This window comes from Cervus canadensis, chromosome 21 (assembly GCF_019320065.1).
Source record: "Cervus canadensis isolate Bull #8, Minnesota chromosome 21, ASM1932006v1, whole genome shotgun sequence".
Lineage (NCBI taxonomy): Eukaryota > Metazoa > Chordata > Mammalia > Artiodactyla > Cervidae > Cervus > Cervus canadensis.
The window spans coordinates 45,152,233-45,169,644 of NC_057406.1; the positions used below are offsets into that span (position 1 = coordinate 45,152,233).

General features: G+C 39.6%; 1 protein-coding gene across 1 annotated transcript in view; it reads left to right on the forward strand.

The window, feature by feature from the left end:
• Positions 1–17,412, forward strand: part of CFAP54 (cilia and flagella associated protein 54) — a 291,046-nt gene that overhangs the window by 223,866 nt on the left and 49,768 nt on the right. Inside the window, exons 62-64 of the mRNA XM_043440645.1 lie at positions 7,892–8,065; positions 9,665–9,729; positions 14,662–14,835. Coding sequence (XP_043296580.1) covers positions 7,892–8,065; positions 9,665–9,729; positions 14,662–14,835 — 413 coding nt within the window. The remainder of the gene's footprint in view (positions 1–7,891; positions 8,066–9,664; positions 9,730–14,661; positions 14,836–17,412) is intronic.

Genomic DNA, 17,412 nt, shown 5'->3' on the forward strand with positions numbered 1-17,412 from the left:
AAGACCGCCTAAGACTCCCTTCCCGGGACGGGTCTCCGTCCTTAGCTCTTTTGTCTCACTTTTTATCTTTTATATTTTGTCCTACCTCCTTTCGAAGACAATGGTCTGCTTTTCTGGGCGCCTGATGACCTCAGCTAGCGATCAAAAGTTGTTTTGTGAAGTTTGCTCTGCATTCAGTTATTCTTTTGATGAATTTGTAGGAGAGAAAGTGGTCTCCCCGTCCTACTCCTCTGCCATCTTGGCTCCTCCCCCTGGGACCATCTTCTTGATGGGCCATCTCCATGAGATGGTTGGATGGTATCACTGACTTGATCAACGTGAGTTTGAGCAAGCTCTGGGAGTCAGTGATAGACAGGGAAGCCTCGTGTGCTACAGTCCATGGGGTTGCAAAGAATCGGACATGAAGGAGCATGAGCACATACTACAGAAAATCATATGTTACTTATACCTAGCAAGGATTGATATTAATATTTGTTAAATGAATGAATGAAAAGTTAGTGGAATTTAAATTTAACCTTACTATATTTTTTTAAAATTTGTAACTCTGCTGTTGGTTACAATAAACTATAGTATAAATCTGTAAGTCACACCAGCAATAACATAAATATTGAACAGTCACTTTATGTTTTTGCCCATTCATTCATTCAAAAAATATTGAGTGCTCTTTTGTGCTAAGCACTAGGATAGGTTCTAAGGAACAAGATGCTGAAATTTTACTTCCAGAAGGATATTTTAGTAACAACAGTAGATTTTGCTTGACATTGGGTGAGCATTGAGCCAAAGGGGAAGAAAAGTGTTAACTTTAACTTGATGGGGTAACCTGATTAGGTAGTCTTCCTAAAGCCTCTGAAATCACTCTGGTAGGCTGGAACTTACTGCTGAAGGGTTGAGTCAACCTTAGCTGAAGAGTTTGTGTCTGAAATCATCTCCTTCTTTGGCTCTCTTCTGAAGAATAGGTGGCCCAGACTATTTTCCAAACTAAAATGGTTTGCTCTGAGGTTAAACCATCAGATGGATTTTTTTAATGCTGAGGTGTTGTCTTCTTATTTTTATTGCCTGGTGGGATTTTGCTTTGTCAGCCTTCTGGTCCATGACCTGGATCTCAGACAGGGTGCATGGTTTTCCTTAGGGACCCCAAAGGTAGGCTCTTGGGGGACAAAGCCGGGCAGTATGGCAGCAGGGGTTGGTCACTGCTTTTTTCTCTTGACCCTGCATGGCCACTCAGTTTTTCCTGCTTCAGAACGCAGGAAAGCAGTCCTCTGAGAAACATACATTATTGTTTTACCACAAAGGGAATGCAGTATTAATAATGAAGAGGTTTCAGCTAACACTCTGATCCTGTCAAACCATTGAATTTCTTTCAGCCTCATTGTCCTTAATCTGTAGACTGAGTGAATTAGATTTATTTATGAAGAAGACTGAAATCTGAATTTTAAGACTGTGATTCCAACTACCAACATGGCTATTTCTTTTTCACAGTGGCCCCTTATTCCTCAGATAGATCTGGTCTACTTTATCCTGCTCTGTTTTCTCACGCTTTAAGTTTTTAGGACAGAGATAACAAATAAGTTACATCTGAAATTCTGTGTTGATCAGTTATTGCCAAAATTGCAGTGTATACCCAACGACCCTAAAACTCAGTGGAAGAACACCGTGACTTCTTTCTTTTACTCGTCTCCTGTGTCCTGTGTCAGGCTGCAGGCCAAGTTCCGGTGCACTTCACATACATTTGTTACGAGACCCAGGGTCAAGAGGCAGTGACTGCTTGGGGGCTGCTCTTCTCAGGGGACAAACCAGGGCACAAGCCCAAGCCCAAGCACAGAAGCACACCCAAGACCTCTCTTAGGTTACATCCCATTAGTCACAACAAGTCCTAGGGCCACGTCCCGTGTCAGTGAGGCATGGAATTAGACTCTGCCTGCAGAGGAAGGAAGAGGGGTGTGCATGTTTGTGGGATGATAATCCAAGCTACTGGGCTTCCAGGTGGCGCTGCTGGTAAAGGATCTGCCTGCCAGTGCAGGAGACATAGGAGACACGGGTTTGATCCCGGGGTTGAGAAGATCCCCTGGAGGAGGGCATGGCAACCCACTCCAGTATTGCTGGAGAATCCCAGGGACAGAGGAGCCTGGCAGGCTACAGTCCGTGGCGTCTCAAAGAGTTAGACACTACTGAATGACTGAGTGTACACACACATAACCCACACTATGGCTCAGTTCAGTTCAGTTGTGTCCGACTCTTTGTGACCCCATGGACTGCAGCACACCAGGCCTCCCTGTCCATCACCATCTCCTGGAGGTTACTCAAACTCATGTCCATTGAGTCAGTGATGCCATCCAGCCATCTCATCCTCTGATATCCCCTTCTCCTCCCGCCTTCAATCTTTCCCAGCATCAGGGTCTTTTCCAATGAGTCAGTTCTTTGCATCAGGTGGCCAAAGTATTGGAGCTTCAGCTTCAGCATAAGTCCTTCCAATGAACATTCAGCACTGATTTCCTTTAGGATGCACTGGTTGGATCTCGGCTGGCAGCCACCTAAGAAGAATTCTGAACTGCTGCGTGGCAGGACTGGAAAAAGTGCCGCCGTGATCAGTTAGGGGTCACACATGGGCACACACAGTGGGAAATGGCATCTCCTAACCAGACGATCCTAGTTGATCCAATTAGGCTAATAGTCTTCATCACAACTGTGCCTAATGCTGGAATTTATGCTTTTCTGTTTCAGTGGTTTTTGTAGCATCTTCCAATTTTCAGTTTCCATTTTGTACCCATTAACACTCCTTTACTATTGTACAAAGATACTAATTTGAAATGACCTGATTTTTAAAAACTTGTTTTTCTTTTTAAATTATTTTTTGGCTATGGTGGGTCTTCATTGCTGCACAAGGGCTTTCTCTATGCAGCAAGCAGGGGCTCACTCTTCAGTGTGGTATGTGGATTTCTTGTTGCAGCGGCTTCTCTTATTGCAGAGCGCCGGCTCCAGGTGCACGGGCTTCAGTGGTTGCAGAGTGTGGGTTCAGTAGTTGTGTGCGAGCTTAGTTGCTCGGCAGCATGTGGAGTCTTCCCCGACCAGGGATCAAACGGATGCCCCTTGCATTGCAAGGTGGACTCTTAACCACTGGACCACCAGGGAAGCCCTGAAATTTCAGACCAAATTTTTTAAGCCCAACTCATTTTGTATTTTGACTTGTGAATAATAATTTTGCTCTCCAGTATTCTTCTAGCAGTTTGATCATAAATTACTGTTAGAATTTCCCTCACTTCAGTATTTGGCTTGGAAGGAAATATTGAATCCCCAACTGATTGCTTCAAATACCCAGAGGGCAGTGAGGTTCATATTATAATGAATTGCTAAAGGGCAACAACAACAAATAAAAATTGCTTGACTTTCCTTGTGTTAGCATACGTTAGCATCCAGGAGAAAACCTCTTCACTCATCTTACCTTCACTAGCATTGATCTGCACACGATGTGGTAAAGGATATTCATTGTTATTGAGTTAGAGCACTATATAGCTATTTCTGTCCAGAGGGAAGTAGGGAGAAGTCAAGATCACACCAAGGAGTAGGTCTCGCTGCCCATAAACTTCTAGTCTTTAGCAACCACTCGGAAATGATATACATGCATTTTTTAAGAGGACCATATTTTAAGCTAAAGCTGGACACAGGCTGGGTAGGCATTTGAGTTTTTTAGGAACTTTTTTTTTTTCCTGGAAGAAGTACATGTGAGGCAGATACAAATGGACTAGAGGCATGGATACCAGGTAGAAGGGAAGCTTATTTTCTCAGCACTCCGAGCAATTGACAATCAGAGAAGCATGGTGACAGAGTAGACCAATCATGTGTGGAGGATGGAATAAAGATCATCTTGCCAGAACCAGAGAGCAATTGTATGATGTCTATAGAACAGTGAGAGAGTTGAGAGGTGCAGCCGGCCCAATTTACTGAGGTTCCTTTTACGTTGTCTTGTAGGAATACAGACCCTGAAATGATGCCCACTGCCAACATGGGACCGTATTTAGATTGAATGCAAAAAACACTTACTCAGTATCTACTTGGGGCCCCGTTATATTCAAATACATTCCATCTTTCTGTCTTGATTTTCTTGCGGCCTTAATAAAAAATTCTGCTAGGATTAAAAATTATTAAATTCTGTAATATGTTTTGAATTAAAAGTGACATTCAGGGTCAGTAGTTCTGGATGCAGCCTCTCACAACTAAATACACTTGATATACAGAAAAATATAAATATGTGTCATGCCAAAAATGAATGTTGATGAACCTACTGTCAAAACATAAAGAGAGATCTATGGAGCAGAACCAAGAATCAACTGATCCTTAGTATTAATACATGCTTTGCCTCTTGAGACGGAGAAAACCTTCCATCCTGGAAAAAATGCAATTTGTCTTTCCTGCTCTGCCTTGTCCCTGGCTCAGAGATATGAGTCAATGCCAACTAAAAACTGGGATGTCATTCCTCTACTGCTATCCTATTTTCTATTCCTCTGAGACACAATTTCCCATACCGGTGGGGAGCTACAAGGACACACTATATCTTCAAATCCCAAATAATTATACCACCTACAGGTGAGAATGGAGGTACGTTATTCGTGCCAGCAGCACTGATCATGTACTTGCATGCATGTGTGTGCTCACGTGCTGCACCAATTCAGGCAATGAGGGTACGACGAGAATTATCCTCAGTGAAGCAGAGGCCCCAAATCAGTGTAACCAGGCAGTCCTGGCTGGAGGTGGTGGAAACCATTGCAAAGGGGTGCTTCTAAATGCAGGGTATAAGGGACTCTCCCTCCAAAATAATCTTCTAAAGATAAACTTACAAATAGCACAGATAATACATGGACAAATTTTGGCCTCATTTTTGGATTGTAAAGACAAAATAATTGTAAACAGAAAAAGCAGACTTTCTACAAAAGAACAAAAACTAAACTGGTCTTATTTTTTCTCTGTGACATTAAAGACTACATAACATTGGCCACATAAACGTAGAGGTTCTTTTTTGCTTTTAATTTAGCCCAGTTTTTTGCACAGGTAATTTATTCTCAAGAGTCACGGTTCAAAATTCATAGATGGGTATGGAGAGACTGTCTCCCTTCCATCTTCTCTGTAAGTGACTCGGTGCTCTTCCCCGGAGGGAAACAGCGTTGTCAGAATGCACGTGTGTGTGCTAGGCTGCTTCAGTTGTGTCCAACTCTTGGCAACTCTTTGGACTGTAGCCCACCAGGCTCCTCTGTCCCTGGGATTCTCCAGGCAAGAAGACTGGAGTGGATTGTCAGGCCTTCCTGTAGGGGATATTCTCAACCCAGGAATCGAACCATGGGGTCTCCTGCATTGCAACTTTACCAACTGACCTACCAGGGAACCACTAGTACCATACCAATATCCTATGCCTGCTATAACAAATAGCCACAAATTCAGTGGCTTAAAGCAACACAATGTATTATCTTACAGTTCTGGTGTTCTGAAGCCCAACATAGGCCTTATTGGGCTAAAATTAAGGTGTCAGCAGGCTACTTTCCTCTGGAGGCATTTAGGGAGAATGTCTCCTTACTTACTTATAGTCTCAGATTATGGTCAAGACATAACTATGGCATAAATCCAAAAGTTATCAAGGAAAAGGTTAATAATTTATACTACTTAGAAATGAAAATTTCTTCATGGCACACAATTACCATAAAGAGGGTTAAATAACACCTGATAATTGAAAAGATATATTTGCAAATACTATCACAGTTAAAGGGTTTGTTTCTATAATAAAGAGCTTCTGTGTGTGTGGGGGGGTGCTTAGTCATTCAGTCGTGTCTGACTCTTTGCGACCCCGTGGACTGTAGCCACCAAGCTCCCTCCATAGGATCCTCCAGGCAAGAATATTGGAGTGGGTTGCCATTTCCTCCTCCAGGGGCTCTTCCTGACCCCAGGATCAAACTCCTCTCTCCTACATTGCAGGTGGATTCTTTACCACTGAGCCACTTGGGAAGCCCAATAAAGAGCTTCTACAAGTATTTAAGGAAAAGGCATGGACCCTTTTACTAGTTTATGGAAGTCTATTTGGAATATGTAAAAAATTACAAGTGGATACAATTTTAGTTTTTCCAAATGGCTATCCTATTTCTGTACTTCTTACTAATTTCTACTGATCTGTCTATTCAGGATTCAGTACCAAACTATTTTAATTATTATAGCCTTATAATATATTTAGTATCTATTAGAATAAATCCTCATTTATTACTCTTTCTTGTAAAAATTGTATTTCTTTTATGGCTATTTCTTCTACTTTGGAAACAACTTGTCTAGTTTGAGAAAGTTCTCTCATAATTTTATTGAAGTTGTATTACCTTTATATTTTAGCTTAGAAATAACATGTTTTTATTCTTTTGAGTCATCTTAACCAAGAATATTGTATGTCTTATATTTTTAGTTCATTTTCATGCCTTTTTTTTTTTTAAAAAATCAGTCTCTTAGGAGTGTTTTAACATTTTCTTTAAGTAGATCTTATATGATTCTTGTTAGACTTATTTCTCAGATAAGATGTTTTATCTTATTAGTAGTATTGCAAAATTTTTTCATTCGCTTTCTATTGGTTGTTGTTTTTGTGTACGGAGGCTATTGATAGCTCTGTATTACTTAACTATCTTTAGATATTTTTCCTCACTTTATCCTTCATGAGCAAAATCTAGGTTAGCACATGTCTTCTGTAAAGGGCCAGATAGTAATATTTTATGTTTTGTGCTCTCTGTTGCAAGTATTCAGCTTTGCTGTGTTACTGTGAAGAAACCATAGACAAAATGTAAATGAGCATGGCTGTATTCCATTCTTAAGGACACTGACATTTGATTTTCATATAACTTTTACATATCACAAAATATTAATTTTTTCAAACACTTAAAAATATAAAAACCATTCTTAGCTTATGGGTCATACATAAACATGCATTGACCTAATTTGGCCCATGGACTAGAGTTTCTCCTTATAGATCTAATTAATTCTCATTGTTGCTGCTGCCAAGTAGCTTCAGTCGTGTCCGACTCTGTGCGACCCCATAGACGGCTGCCCACCAGACTCCCCCGTCCCCGGGATTCTCCAGGCAAGAACACTGGAGTGGGGTGCCATTGCCTTCTCCAATGCATGAAAGTGAAAAGTGAAAGTGAAGTCGCTCAGTCGTGTCCAACTCTTCGCGACCCCATGGACTCCAGCCTACCAGGCTCCTCCGTCCATGGGATTTTCCAGGCCAGAATACTGAAGTGGGATGCCTTTGCCTTCTCTGAATTAATTCTCATTAGTGCCGTCAAATTAATGCTTCTATTTGTTCAAGTTTCCTTTTTTTTTTTTTTTTTTTACACAATGCTGCCATGAATATATTATGCGGGACTCCTGGTGCATGTATCTGAGTGTCTGCATTTAAAATTCTGTTAGCCTCTGCCCAGGAATTTGCTGTCACAAATCGTATATGAGAATTATGGTATCTTCACATTTATTGCTTTCAGATTTTAGTTTCTGTTAATTGCTGAGGAATGTGAAATGGTATTTCATCTTAATTTATCTGATTTTTAATGATGCTAAAAATTTTGGCCATTTGGTTTTCCTTTTCTACAAGTTGCCTGTTGAAATTCTTTGCCCATGTTTCTGTTGGACTATCTGACTTTTTCTTATTGATTACATAGTAGAGAGAAGATAACTTATCTGGTGTTTTAAACATGTTTTCTCAGTCCATGGTTTGTTATTTATGATTGGTGTCTTTTGTGATACAAATTTTTTTTAATTGAATGCAATCCTAAGTGTTAATATTTCCTTTATAAATTGTGCTTTTCTTTTTTCACATATGGTTATTTTTCAAGGAAAACATAATATTTGTATTCTAATTTTTTTTTTTTACTTTCAGATAACTACCAAGTTGTCTTCCAGAGTGGCTGTACATTTTCTTACCTTAGTGAAGAGGTATATGAGGATGTAGATTCTCAGAAAAAAAACCCAATTAAAGTGGATATTACATGGATTCTTCTGCTGCGCTACTATATTCACCTACAAAGAATTAATAATATGAGCAAATTGCTAGGTAGGCCTTTGAAAGAACATATTCCTTTCCAGTTATTAAGTCATGTTTCTTACTTAGAACTATAAAATATGTTTGACGTCTTTCTGAGTGAACTCTCATCAGAAGATGGAAATTTCAGGGGTTCTTCGTCTGATATACAGGGACCTTTGAAAAGAACAGTATTTCGATGTATTTTAAGACATCCTTAGAAGAAGGCATCCAGAGACTTTCGCCAAGATTACTGAAGTACCGTGTGTCTCAAAACAGTTAAGAATCAGAATGACCCTAATGTAACAGCTTATAAAATGAACAAGGTGAAATCTTTGGCGTTAAGGAGAGAATATCTAGTATTTAAAGAGAAAGACAGGATATTTAACTCTATGAAGTTTTGAGTTTTGTTTGTTGTTGTTTTTATTTTAAAATCATTGGTGCTGTCTAAAGAATAGCCAAAAAAACTGTTATAATCTATGTCACAGTCTCTCCTCTTGTGATTTTGCGATGATGTGTTTATCTGTGCCCATGAAATTGGCTAGCCAGTGTTGCTTATGAGGGCAAACAACAAAGACAGCTTGACTAAGGCAGCACCCAGTGATGGGGAAATCAGCGGGGCAAAGAGGCCAAGTCCCCGAGCAGCTCAGCCTGGTCATCAGAGTTAGTGACGGGAGAGGCCAGCACTGGGAAAGGTGGTGGGTAAAAGCTGCATCGTGATGGGGCCAGTTCAGTAGCGAGGGAAGCGGGTATAATCCAGCACGGTGGGCCCCGGTGATGCCCTCCTGTTATCAATTCAGCTCCCGCTGGATTCACCTGCTGGTATCTCCCGTGTCAATCATGCACATTTTGCTTCTTTCTGCTCTGGGCTTTCTTAGAAGTGACCGAGGCCCAGCATATAGGCAGGATAGCCTGGAAGCACCAGGGGCTGCACGCATTCAGGAGTAACCTGCAACTGCTGAGGGAGGGAGCTGGTTGATAGATACTCCAGCAGGCCAGCCCCCTGATGGAACAGCTTCCCGTGTTTTTCCTTAGGAGGTCCTCAGCAGAACTGAGCTCTCCTCGTCCATGGCTGGAGCCCTTTCCTAACTCACTGTCGTTGACTCTTTTCTTTTCTGTCACACGTTTCCCATTCTCTCGCTTGAGATCAGTTTTCAGATAAATTACCTGAACCTGAATTTTTGCTTTAAGATTTTTTTTTGGGGATCCAAAGAGAAGACAGCAAGATTGAATGTTTTGCTTTGTTAAGCTTGAAGCCAGAAGTAGGATCCCAGGGTTCTGAGGTGTTCTTTCCCTCCTGTGACCAGAAGCAATTCTGTTAGAGTATAAGCTTGAAAAATGGAGGAAGGTTATGGGCAGCCACTGGGTGAGGTGGGAACGTGCAGGAATGAGATTAGCAAGCAAAGGACAGCAATATTGAGACCATTCTGTTATCTAACATGATCCTATAGTAGTTTTTGTTTTTCCTTTAAGCATCTCTGAAGCCAGGATCTGGGATGTCTTTGCCAGATGACACTCTTCTCACTTCTCTTTTTAACTCTGGATTGATTTTGCGCCAAAAAGAAATGCATTTTTTCCTTAAAAGATTCTTACAGCTATATTCTTCTTCTTGTATTGATGAATTTCCAAAAGAACTATTTCAAGTCATGGAAAATCCACCTGTTCTAGAAAATGTCTTATATGATTCAGCAAGCAAGGTAATGTTTAAAACATTATATAATTATATGTTTTTTGGAAGACTTAATCATCCTTTTATTTCTGAAAGAAGCACATTAACCTCCATATGGACACAAAGGTTTTTAGTTTCCTCAGAGGTTTTACCTGAGGAAACTTTTACCACAGAGAAAAGCCAACCAGACATGCTGGTTTTCTGTTTTCATAGGTTCTGTTTTGCTGCTCTTATAAGCCTTCAAAATGTCCCAGACTTTTCTGTATTCCTACACATCACAACTTCTCTCAGAGTCATTTTGCCAAGAAGTTATACAAATTTCAATATAATACCCTATAAGGAAACTAGACTGAGAATTTCTCAATCTATACCCAATTTCTGTACCTTTGTTTTACATGTGTAATAAAAAGCATTCACTTTTATTTTTAGCAATCATGAGAATGCTAAGGGTAAACGGCAAGTTTTTAAATAAATTAAAAGTTTGAAGATTTTGTGGGGGGAAGGAAAGTGTTATTCAGTTGGATGGACTTCCCCAAAATATGTAATATGGAAACCTCTTTTAAGTTATCTATTGAAGAGACGTAAAAGAGGGTCTTGAGCAAGCTACTAGGGTCTTGAGTTATAGTAATTTTTAAATAAACAACCGAAATGGGTAGATTGCAAGATACTGAAAAAGTATAAAGAGTTTCAGTAAAAATGGAGATTTGTTTCAAATTTGGTATGTTCAACAAGCATATGTTGGATACTAACAATATGCCAGACACTCTCCACTGGTGGAGAAAGCAGTGGATAAGGCATAGTCTCTGGTGTGGTGGTAGAGAAAGATTGGCAGAGTTAGCATGGAGGAAAATGGCGGCACCTCACAGATGCTCTTTAAGAAAAACATGGCAAGGTTAATAGCAGAAAGAGTATGAAAACCAAAACGTTAGTTCTGCTGTCAGTAGCATGTAAGGCTGATGGGCAAAGTGTAAGTGAAAGGAAGTTATCCGAGAAAGAGATAATGAAACAGCCAAGCTTATGATCATGAGGAATGAGAATGAAGAGATGGATATAAAAGATGTTGCTTAAGTAAAATTGAAAACAAAACACCTTAGTGACTTTATGGGGATGGCAAGAGAAGAGGGAATGAGAAAAGTTTTATCCCATCATTTGGAACCTCTGTCTGTGATCCCTAGAGCATGGTAACACCATTAGCAGATACAATGGGGGCAGGAGAGTGAGGATGTTTGTGGACAAGCCTTGTATGTTCTGCTTTGAAATTGTAGTAGAGAACCCAAGAGAACATAGTGTAAATTTTCAATATGTATTTATGAAATGAATAAATCAAGTGATTTGCATAGAATTCTTTCAAACCTAGGGGGAAAAAACCCACTGATTTATTTTGAGTTATCCTGACTTTGGATTTCACCATATAGCCCTTTAATTTTTACAATTATACCCATACCAGACACATTGATGTTTCTGTTGTCAACTGTCCCAGAGAAGTGGCCTGAAAATGTGGCTTGTTCCCAACGGGAACCTTTGCTATCTTATCCTACTGGAGTATATTAACCTTATGTTTAGGGCTTCCCTGATAGCTCAGTTGGTAAAGAATCTGCCTGCAGTGCAGGAGACCTGGGTTCAATCCCTGGGTTGGGAAGATCCCCTGAAAGAGGGAAAGGCTACCCTCTCCAGTATTCTGACCTGGAGAATTCCAGTCCATGGAGTCACAAAGAGTCAGACACAACTGAGCCGCTTTCACTTTCACTTTCAACCTTGTGTTTGGGGTAAATACAAATAAAATTTTAAAAAGATCATTCTTTGGAACAAGAGAGGAGGGTGATTTTAAAAAGCAGTGGAAAGACCCACTAAGGAATATTTATGGATTCAGTTAAGTGAGTCTCAACTGGGGTTATTGCCCCCAGGGCAGTGTATTGCAATCCACACAGGAGGATTTTTCAGATTACTTCTTAGATACTGGAAGTATTGGAATGCCCCAAACTCAGTGCCCCTATTTCCTGCCCCAGATTCTAAGTCATTTGAGAAATAAAAGAGTAAGACATACTGAGATTAAAAAATACCTTACTTTATGAGTCATGCCGTTGATATTCTAGGATATGGTTTATATTTACTGGTAAATGGTCTCCCTAGTAGTGATTAGCAAAGTTGACAGTTCAGTTCTACCAGTCCGGGCTGATGGGTTTTGGTGGAGAGGGGGGTCATTACAGGTCTCTTTAAAACCTGAGGGGACAGAAACCCCTTTAAAATCTGTTGCATGAAGGAGCAGAGGATGTTCACTCCCTGAAAACAGTATGCTCGGAAGAAGAGTAGAATTATGCATTTCCAAAATTCTTTTTCTCAAATTCACTGATCAAGTAACTCTCTCTAGAGAGAGGAGCAGAGAGAAGGTGAAAAGGCCTGGGATGCATTGTTAATGTCTGGCTCTCCACCTGGCAGGAACCAGTGGAGTAGGATCAGATCATTTCCACCTAACACAGCTGTCCGAGTCACCCCTCCTCGGACCTGAGACTGCCCTGAGGATTCCGTCCATGTGCCCCAGATACCTCGGGTGTTTCGGAATAGAAGAGGGAGATTGAGAGGGCTGAGAACTATAGTTTCAGTGGATGTATTCGTGTGAATATTTTATAAGATTTTGGAAACTAATGTATGTGATTTCTTAAATACTGTTCTGAAAGGAGCTTTGCTGAGCATTTCATTATTAAGGGCAGCCTATCATTACCCAGGTCCTAAGGATAGTGCTCCAAATGTACAACCTTGAACACAGTGTAAATACATACAGTATTTCTAATGCAGTTATGATATCAAAGGGTTGTTTCACCGTGTTTGCTCTTTATTTTGATATAATTAGTGGAACACTCTCCCAGAATAATCAGCCCTGGAGATCACTGTCGCTTGCCTGACAGGTGCAAGCCACCTAATCATGTGTTCGTTTCACTGGGGTAGACAGCTAATGAGCATAAAACCTTTTGGATTTTTTAAAAAGTAAACTCCAAGCTTGGCTGGCTTTTATAATAACATTTCTGAGCCTTTAATCACTCAGGAGGCCATTTCAATCAAGCCCTTCCCATAATTTTGTACTTAAACCTGTTTCTCCCCCACAAAGAAGTAGATGCATTTCCAGAACCATCATATATACATGTCATGCTCATCAGCTTTGTGAGTCTGCCTGTCGTCAAGTCTATTGAAGCTTTATGATGGAAAAACAAAGACGCCAAACAAATCACATTAAAAATTCCAGGAAGGGCATGATTAAAATGGTGCACAATGCTGAGTTATTCATGTTTAGTCTGCGTGCCCGTGACAGACTGCGTGAGGTCAGACATTTGATTAGTGCAGAGTGATTTGATGTTTATAGTACATGACGAACAAGAGTGCTTCTGGTAGGTCTGTTGTTTCATTCCTTTCAAAGAATAAATCAAACGTATCAAAAGTACCCAGTGTATAGCCCATTGACTAGCTGATGTAATTAATCCCATTAGGAGTTAGATATTGTGTTTTTTAAAAGAGAAAAGAAAATTAAATGCTTATATTAATATTGATTTCTATTGCAGTTCATTATTCTTAGGCTATTGTGTGAATAAACACTATATATATGTTGACATAGAAAGTATTTACTTTTTATTTTTCTTCACTTAGCTAGTTATTAAATATGAATTCTTTGCTAAAATAGTTGTCAGAAGCTCTGAAAGGCACTCAGATAGGAAAAAAAATGAACATTTTTTTCCCTGAATCAATTATTTATCTGAGTTTTTGGTAAACTGCCTGACATAGAGTTAATAATTTTATTTATTGTGCATGTTGGTCATACTTTTAGTATCCTAGTGCTAATAAATGAGGATTCTGGCTTATCATATCCTTTTATGATAGTCTCTAGACATTTTAGAATAGTTTTCACCTTTAGTATTACCTTTCAGTGAAGACATATTTTTTTTCTTTTATCAGTAGACAACCAGAAAGGTCAATGTATTTATTTCTCTTTTTATTTTATTTTGAAGACTTTGCATTGACAGTCTTCAGTTGCATCTTGAATAGGCTCAGAAATGGAAGGTAGAGAGTCTTACGGAAACACCAGGCCTTTCTTTACAGTCACGGACATGTTCCCTGTGGTCACCAAACCTTGAGTGCCTTTGGAGGTCAAGATTTAGTAGAAGAACTGCTTTCCAGTTACCACACTGTAATCTTGGAAATAATGAGAATTTAATTTTGAAAATAGTTTACACTCCACTGAAGAAGGCCCTTTTTAGAAGTGAGATATTATTATCATTATTATTATCTTTCTGGCTAGACTCTACTTTTGTTGACAGCAATCATGCTTTACTGTTTTTAGCTACCTTAAAGAACTAAGTAAATATTTTATGAAATCACCAATTGCAGTCTACACATTTGTGCTTCTTGAAAACTCCTGATTCAGCAACCAAGTTCTATCAAATAAGCTGAGCCCAGATTAACCAAGACCAAACTTGCAAACCAGCCACATTCATTTAAAGATGGAATGAAAGTAATGAATTTTGACCTCTTAGAGCAAAAACTGTGTCTTATTTTTCATAAGGTACTACCAAAAAAATGCTGTTGTAAAGCAGATGATAAATTGTAACCAAACCCTTAGTATATATACACCAATGAATAAGCCAGAGGAAAAGTAGATGTTCTTAGACTCTATGATGATCTTGAGACTGAAGTGATAGCACTGTTATTTCCCCTCTATATCGTTACTCTTGGATATTCACCAAAGTGGAAGACATTTGTTGAGTTCGCTGGGTTTTGAAGTATATTTTTTTTCCACAGAAGAATCTTCTCTGTGGTAATGGGGAGGTTTTAAGACCTACATCCATAAAGCAAGCTGAGATGATTCCCAGAGTTTTCCAGTATAGTCACTATTGAATGAAAATTGAATGAATGTCTTAACTATTGAATACATTCATTGCCAGCAATAAAATGAATGTTTCTGTTTGTTCCCCAGACAGGAGTACCTGATGCTTTTCTGCACTCTGATTTCTCATTAAAGACCATTACCAGCACACTGTATGGAGATGTGGTGCCATCAGTCGTGGCAACACAAGCTTTAAACAAAGAGCTTTGCTTTCAGTGGTACATTCCTCCCCTGGTAAAACCTCCAAAGGAAACAGAACCTATGGTATGTAATATGATTACAAAGCTAAGTCTTAAATTTGGATGTAAAGTTTAACAGAGCCATTATAAGAGTAGAGAATATCCTCTAATCATATAAGCAGAAATGTACAGCAATTTAGAATCTATATTGTCTAGTAAAACAACTGCACAAGTAACTAAGAAATCTTGAGAATGTCTGCTTCCTGTTGATCATTTTCCTTTTTCCTGAACTTAAAGAGAAACTTTTCAGTGTATCACCGTTATATGTGACATTAAATGTTTTCATATAGTTATCCTTTATCACATTAAGGAGATTTTTTTCCTACTTCCACTTTGATAGAAAGTTTTATCATGAATATTTTACTGTATATATTAAGATGACTTTATGACGTATCTCTTTTAATATGGTAGTTGATTTTATATGTTAAATCAACCATGTGCTCCTGAAATTGGCCATGAGGTATTAATTTTATTGGATTCAGTTGGCCAATGTTTCCTAATGAATTTTTGCCACTGTTTTCAAGAGAAATGGGGCTTCCCTTGTTCAGCTGGTAAAGAATCTGCCTGCAATGTGGGAGACCTAGGTTCAATCCCTGGGTTGGGAAGATCCCGTGGAGAAGGGAAAGGCTACCCACTCCAGTATTCTGGCATGGAGAATTCCATGAACTGTATATATAGTCCATGTGGTCATGAAGAGTTGGACACAACTGAGTGACTTTCACTCAAGAGTAATATTGGGCTATAATTTTTCCTTTTTGTACTATCTTTGTCAGATATTTTCTGTATGAGGCTTTTGTTAGGCTCATAAAATTCACTGATAAATAAAATCATGGTTTTCTGTTCAATGGTGAAGTTTGTGTAAGTTTGTGGTGGTGATGTAGTTGTTACGTTGTGTCTGACTTTTGCCATCCCGTGCACTGTAGCCCGCCAGACTTCTCTGTTTATGGGGATTCTCCAGGCAAGAAAACTGGAGTGGGTTGCCATTTCCTTCTCCAGGGGATCTTCCTGACCCAGGGACTGAACCAGAGACTCTTGCATGTCCTGCATGGTAGGCGAATTCTTTATCACTGAGCTTGGTTCAGTTCAGTTGTTCAGCTGTGTCTGACTCTTTGCTACCCCATGGACTGCAGCATGCCAGGCTTCCCTGTCCATCACCAACTCCCAGAGCTTGCTCAAACTCATGTCCATCGAGTTGGTAATGCCATCCAACCATATAATCCTCTGTTGTCCCCGTCTCCTCCTGCCTTCAATCTTTCCCAGAATCAGTCTTTTCCAATGAGTGAGTTCTTTGCATAGGTGGCCAAAGTTTTGGAGTTTCAGCTTCAGCATCAGCCCTTCCAATCAATATTCAGGACTGACTTCCTTTAGGATGGACTGGTTGGATCTCCTTGCTGTCCAAGGCACTCTCAAGAGTCTTCTCCAAAACCATAGTTCAAAAGTGTCAGTTCTTTGGCAATCGGCTTTCTTTACAGCCAAACTCTTACATCCATACATGACTACTGGAAAAACCATAGTTTTCATTAGATGGACCATTCTTGGTAAAGTAATGTCTCTGCTTTTTAATATGCTGTCTATGTGGGTCATAGCTTTTCTTCCAAGGAGCAAGTGTCTTTTAATTTCATGGCTGCAGTCACCATCTGATTTTGGAGCCCCCCAAAATAAAGTCTGTCACTGTTTCCATTGTTTCTCCGTCTATTTGCTGTGAAGTAATGGGGCCAGATGCCATGATTTTAGTTTTTTGAATGTTGAGTTTTAAACCAACTTTTTCACTCTCCTCTTCCACTTTCATCGAGAGGCTCTTTAGTTCTTCGCTTTCTGCCATAAGGGTGGTGTCATCTGCATATCTGAGGTTATTGATATTTCTCCCGGCAATCTTGATTCCAGCTTGTGCTTCATCCAGCCAGGCACTTCTCATGATGTACTCTGGATATAAGTTAAATAAGCAGGGTGACAATATTGATGTATTGTATGTATTGATGTATTCCTTTCCCAATTTGGAACCAGTCTGTTGTTCCATGTCCGACTCTAATTGTTGTTTCTTGACCTGCATACAGATTTCTCAGGAGGCAGCTAAGGTGGTCTGGTATTCCCATTTCTTTAAGAATTTTCCACAGTTTGTTGTGATCCACACAGTCCAGGGTTGTAAGTTTGGAGTAACCCTTTTCCTCAGATATTTGCTAAGAGTTTATCAAAGTAAAGCATTTATGTTTTTGTTGTGAGACAATATAAGATTAATGATATAATTCTCCATAGTTAGAGGCAGTCTTTGAGCAATAGTACTAACAACGTGCTGGTTTTCAGAGCTGGTATCAGTTCTGGTTGGGCTAATATCTGTTCTAATGGTAAGTGCATGTGTCAAAACAAGTTTTAAGTATTTTAACTATCACCCCTGTTATAGAACATTGGGGTTTTCTCTCTCTTCTTGAGTCAGTTTTATCTAAAGTTGCTTTTTCTAGGAATTTTTCCATTTTATTTAAAATTTCTCTCATTTTTTTGGATAAAGCTAATGGCTACTCACTCCAGTATTCATGCCTGGAGAATCCCATGGACAGAGGAGTCTGGTGGGCTACAGTCCATGGAGTTGCAAAGAGTCAGACACGAC